Source organism: Halyomorpha halys, unplaced genomic scaffold (genome assembly GCF_000696795.3).
Source record: "Halyomorpha halys isolate HHAL.00 unplaced genomic scaffold, Hhal_1.1 Scaffold475.1, whole genome shotgun sequence".
Classification (NCBI taxonomy): domain Eukaryota; kingdom Metazoa; phylum Arthropoda; class Insecta; order Hemiptera; family Pentatomidae; genus Halyomorpha; species Halyomorpha halys.
Genome location: NW_027104738.1, coordinates 426,928 through 432,953, shown reverse-complemented (window position 1 = coordinate 432,953; position 6,026 = coordinate 426,928). Strand labels below are relative to the sequence as shown.

Below are 6,026 nucleotides of genomic sequence, written 5' to 3'. Positions count from 1 at the left end.
GTTCAAATTAAAAACTTTAATATTAAATAGATAATAGAATTTTATTTAAATTTTATAATATAATAGACTCTTAATCTCAGGGCGGGTTTCCAGGCAATCAGAAACAGACACTTTTTCTATTAACACTTAATTAAATTAATATCTCTTTTACACATGTATTTAAATTTAGGTATAACAAAACTAACCAATTTCATAGACTCTTCTTTTGATGATTCTTGGTATCTTCTTTTCTATAATGCTATGTCCTACCGTCAAAAATGGCTTCCAATCTTTCCCGCTTCCAGCCGACGGACGTCCTCTCACCAGGCAATCCAAACTCCGAGTCCCTTTTTCTTCTTGGGCGACTCTTGGTTGTCCTCTTTCTTCAAGATGTCCACCCTTGCAGGATAGAAATTGATGAGGACCTCTTCATCCTGGAAACATCATTTCCCATTCGCGCCCAAACAACGAATGAATGCCCTAAATCAAAACCTGCCTCGATGTTCCATGTAAACATCGATTGTCGCACAACAGTTAGGGATTTTTGCAAATGATTTACTTTCTGAATATTATTCTTTAGCACTATTTCTTGACTTTTATTTTTTCTTAAATTTACTGTATTTTCAATTATGATGGGAAGAGTTAAAATATTTTTTATGATATTTGAATCTGCTCAACATGGCCTTGATTCAACGGACTTTTTGAAGGATACGTACCGCCATCTTGGTTTTGTTTTGAATCACGAATTTATTCTGGACAATGAAAATTGGTTAGCTTACTTTTTGGTTCAACAAAACAAATGAACAATATTAAAATGATATATAAAATAAAAACATATTAAAAACCCTTTAAACATCAAAATATACTATTTACTCAAAATGAGCATATCACAATATAGATTGTACCTTATATTAATATTTCATCCATTCCAGTGAATCATATGCGCAACTTTGAATTTCATTTACAGTCCGTTACACGAGCCTGAAGAAATCAAGTAAACAAGAGTACGTAAACTACGGGTAGTTGAATTTTCACTTTAAAGGAGTTCCACGGATAGGTATAACTCGTAACCACCCTCTCTCCTGTAATACCTATCTTGTGAAATTCTTGTCTACTCGCACTTCGGAAGAGAATGTATACTATCTACCGTATACATAGAACATAAATGAATAGTCTTATCATGGATAAAATGAAGTGCCTTATCATGGAATCGGCATACATACCGAGCAACGCACTGCCTCTTTGTTTCTGCCTATTTCAATATTTTCCAGACAAATGTTCTTTACCTTCAATTTATTACCAAGAGCTCGTTCATTGAGTCAATCAGTTTTTATAATTTGTCCTCCGTAATAAAACATAGATACACCCACCCCTGTATAATAAACTTTACATCCACTGATATAGAAGTGATTTTTTAAGTTCCTTGTTAATTCTCAATTATTCTCGAGAAATATTTTAAAAAAGAAAGGTTTGAAGAAATACCTTCGTTTTTTTCCAGGTCGAGCGATAGAAGGGGTGCGACCAACACCCAGCGGGGCCGGTCGGTGCCGGGAGGCCAAGTCCCCCTGGGTGCCCTGCGTCTGTCACCTTGAGACCTGTATCGCCTGGTACCCCTGTGCCCTCAAGTACTGCCGGGCCAAGGACGGCAGCAGCTATCGCTGCGGAATACGGACCTGCAGGAAGTGCCATCTCTACGCTTACCACGTCAGGCAGAAGCAGCTCTGTCTCTGGGATGAATGACAGGTAAGTTTTAATTATATTTGTTAAAAGTAATTTTATGATCACTTTTATTATGCATATCGTGACCCTAATTTCAAAACTTTTTTTTTATTTAATGTAATTTACAGCTGTACAAATAATAAATAGTTAGGGCTGTGTTAGGGTGGGTTGGGATGTCAGGTGTATAAACCATATAAAGAATGGGTCCTAAGATACTACCTTGAGGAAAATTTCAAAACTAAATTTGTTGTCAAAAGTAATGTTTTGATTATATTGATTATTATTATATTATATCTTGAAATTTGATGTATTTATTGTCTATTGATAATTTTAAGAACCTTTTTTATGTGATTTTTCCAATAACTTTGTTTGGTTCTTAAAACTACCAACACCTAATAAATGCACCAAACTTCAAGATTCTCTTGAAACTATACTACTGAAAAAATATATTGTCAAGAAGTTTTGAAATTGGGTATTTATTTTTTGTACGTTAATATGTCCATTTCTAAATATTAAGCTCATTTTCTTTTGTAAAATTAATATTCTATACCGAAAATGTATAAAATTTCTTTAAAAGTTTTGTTTTGTATGACAAATAGGCGTTAAAATTAACATTTTCAATCAAAATTTATTGAATAAACAATATTATTGAGTTTTCCATAAGTGATGCAGAATCAATATTTTCTCAACTTTGATCTATACAATGGACTATCACATATAACAATTATTAATTAATATACAAATGTATTGTTGTCAGTATTAATTATTTATATTTTGGAAAAATTTTGGCTCATTCAATATACATAAACTTAAAATATAATTCAATATAATAAAACAAAACCGTGTATATGTTTCGGAAAAAGATCGTACTGTTTCCGGTTTTTACGATTCGAAGTCCTACATCTATTCTTTTTTTTTCTCCTTTAATTGATTATCAGATTATCTAATGTTTTGTACTTATGCATTTTTTATCATAATTAACAATGGTAACTTGTGTTTTATTTCAAGTATTTATTAATTGTTATTCAATTAAACTACAATTAACCAATTAATTGGTATTCAATTAAACAATAATTAAACCACTAATTGTTATTCAATTAAACAACAATTAAACAATTAATTATACATTTATGCACTGCATTTAATCAAAATTATTAGAGCCATTTTAGAGAATATTAATAAAGTGTAAAACCTATTATATTAAGTGACATTACCACCGGTTGGTCGATTTGAATATTAACATAACAGGCCTGGCCTATGTTAACTGAGTTATAAACGGCTTTTCGTTTACGGGCCTCAAAAAATATTTTCCATCGAAAAGTCTAATTCGAAATTTTGAACGATCGCAACACTTCTCCTTATTATATATTCCATATATAAATAAATGAAAAGCTGTCATTAAATTTCTTTTTTATATCATTTGTATTCTGTCTTTTTGTTTAGCAATTTAACAATCTTACAATGAAGTATTCAATTTTGAGATAAATTCTATTTTATTTTAATATTTAAGGTAGTCTGTAATTTTGAAATGTCTTTAACCTTGACAACGAAGTATATATAATTACTTAAAGGTTGTCCGAAGCAGAATCTATGGTAGGTTATGATCTCCTGGATTAAGGTAACAACAAGATTGAGGAAAAAAAATCTTTTTTTTAAAATTATATAATATATTCAAAATATTGAATTGCCTTAATTAAGCAGAGAATTAAATTGAAATGACATTAAATGTGGACAAATGTTACTGACAATAAATTACGAGTGATGTTTCTCCTTGGATATCATCCACTAGATATGTGCGCAGAGAGGAGGTGATTTTGACGCGCCTTCGAAAAGGTCATTCGCGCATGGCCCACGGTTACCTTCTGGCCCGCGATTCTTCATCTGTATGCCAGACTTGCAGAACGTGACTTACCGTAAAACACATCCTAACCGAATGTCAAGCATAAGACTCCCTCAAATCTTTGTTTGAATTACCAGCAGATCTCCATTCAATTTTGCAGGATAACAAACAGACTATAGATAATGTTTATATCACTCAAAACTTTACCACAAGTTCCTATTTTTCAATAGTTAAACATTTAAATTCGACAATTAAGACAAAATTCAAAAATTAAGACAATAAGGACTATTAAAAATTTCGGATATAAAGGAAATAAATTCTAATAAAAATTTCAGAAACTAAGGCAGTAAATACCCCAAAGTGGTTGATGCCTTAAAATCATAATAAAAAAAAAATTGAATTGTTAGAACGTTACCTTATCTTCCCTGCAGCATGTTTCAAAACTTGAAACTTCCGTCGAATTAAAATAAGATTACTTCTTAGTTAAAAAAGAGACAATCCTTTTTTCAAATTTAATTTATAAAATTAATTACCTGCAATGCCCAAATCGCAATACATTTCCCTTATATATATCCATATATAGGAAATGAAAACCTGTCGATACCTCTCTTGTGGTCAGTTGTATTATTTCTTTTGTTCAAAACTTTAGCAATCTTATGGTGAAGTATTCACTTTCGAGTCGAATTCCCGGTATTCTGTAACTTTGAAATGTATATTATTTGTGAGAACGAATATTCCATATATATTTAAATGTTTAAATTTTTTTCTTTTTATCTTTAATTTCTTTTATTTGCTCCTGTAAATGTACTTTACAACCAGCAAATGAGATGTTCAATCCAGGAATGGCATGAGGGAGATAGCACCCAGTGGTGCATCCTTCTGACGTTAAGTAAATTATTTTATTACACTAGGAGGTCCCGCATCCAACTCCTGTTGGATCCGCCGAGTTACGTTAGAAATGTCATGTGTTGCCATCTATCGTATAAATTTATTGAAATGTCTATGTAGCGTGTTGTAAGTTTGTAAGTCACATGAATGTGGTCTGTTACAGTCGGAGTGAATGGTCTCGTTTGAAACGTAGAATGGTGAGTTCGTTTACATTCTTAAAAATTTGTGATTGAAAAGTTATTTAAAATATTTTCTGAATCTGTTTCTTTTTAACGGGTCCATAAATTTTGCAGGAGTAAATCCGTAAGAGTTTTAGTAAGTAATTGTATACGTGAATTTTCTTTCTGAGTGATAATTTAGAACGTCTGTGTAGTATTGACGTGTGGGCTCCATGTCAACCTTCTGTCACAGGTCAGTCCTAAATAAGTTACAGTGTTTGTTTGTGGTATAGGGTGATAGTCAATGTAAACTGAAGGGAATGTTTTTTGTCGTAGAGTAAATTTGACATGTTGTGATTAATCTTAATTTTCCATCGTGTGGACCATGTCTGTGTATTGTTAGGACTATGTTGTAGTACAAAAATTTAATCTATGATAAGTTATGTTCTCCTAGCTAAACGTAAAGATAAGATTTACAAATAAAAAAGTTTTCCTTTTTATTGTAACATTTCTAGCAAAGACTTAGGCCTTTCAAAAATTGAATTGTTAGAACATTACCTTATCTTCCCTGCGGCGTATTTCAAAACTTGAAACTTCCGTTGAATTAAAAAAATATTACTTCTTAATAAATATGGATACAACCCTTATTTCAAATTTAATTTATAAAATTAATTGTCATTAATGTCCAAATTTCTATATTGGTAAGACAACTTAAAACCTTAAAAATTACCAAATTAAAATTCTTGAACTGAATGAATTAATTTAAAATTAAATAAAGTTATGCTGCTTTGCTTCCCTATTTATTTGTATATTCAGAACCCATAAAGCCCATTATCAACAAAACTAGGCTCTGTTACATTATTAGACACTTTTAATAAACAAAGTAAAAACAAACGTAGAGACTTTGTTGGTACTTTATAGTGGCTTAATAGATTATCATACTAATTCCTATTCTGTAAGAACTGCGGGTTGGCGGAATTCGGTGGGAAGAACGCAAAGTACCCTTTTGATCCCTGCCTACATCCGCTCATCCCCTGGGAAGAGCCGTAAAGAAAATAAACATTAAGGGTAATGAACCCCCATCCAAAACTTTTTTTGTCTCATCCTGTTTTCCTTTTACTCCTTCTTTCAACAGCTCATAAATGGCTGTCGTTTATTTTTTGTCTCTTTTAAAAAGCATCCTTCATGGAAACGCCCTCCCCAAGTTTTTAAGATACCCTTAGGCTGAATATTAAAAGAAAACAAAAAACATTTCTACTACAAACAGTTTCAATTTTTATAATATTAAAACTTAGATAATATTTTATTAAACACCATGAATTCCTTACATTTCTGATTAAAGAATCAATTAAAAAAATCTGTAATTTATTGCAAAATTGTTTATTATTTGAATTAATTATTTAATTTTAATATTAAATAGCAAATAATAAAATATCTTATAT

General features: G+C 31.0%; 1 protein-coding gene across 2 annotated transcripts in view; it reads left to right on the top strand.

Annotated features, from left to right (window-relative positions):
- oaf (out at first) overlaps window positions 1–6,026 on the top strand; it is a 365,868-nt gene that overhangs the window by 315,667 nt on the left and 44,175 nt on the right. For both annotated transcript variants that reach the window (XM_067044914.1, XM_067044911.1), the window contains exon 5: window positions 1,478–1,722. In XM_067044914.1, the coding sequence (XP_066901015.1) occupies window positions 1,478–1,719 (242 nt within the window). In that variant the 3' untranslated portion in view covers window positions 1,720–1,722. The remainder of the gene's footprint in view (window positions 1–1,477; window positions 1,723–6,026) is intronic.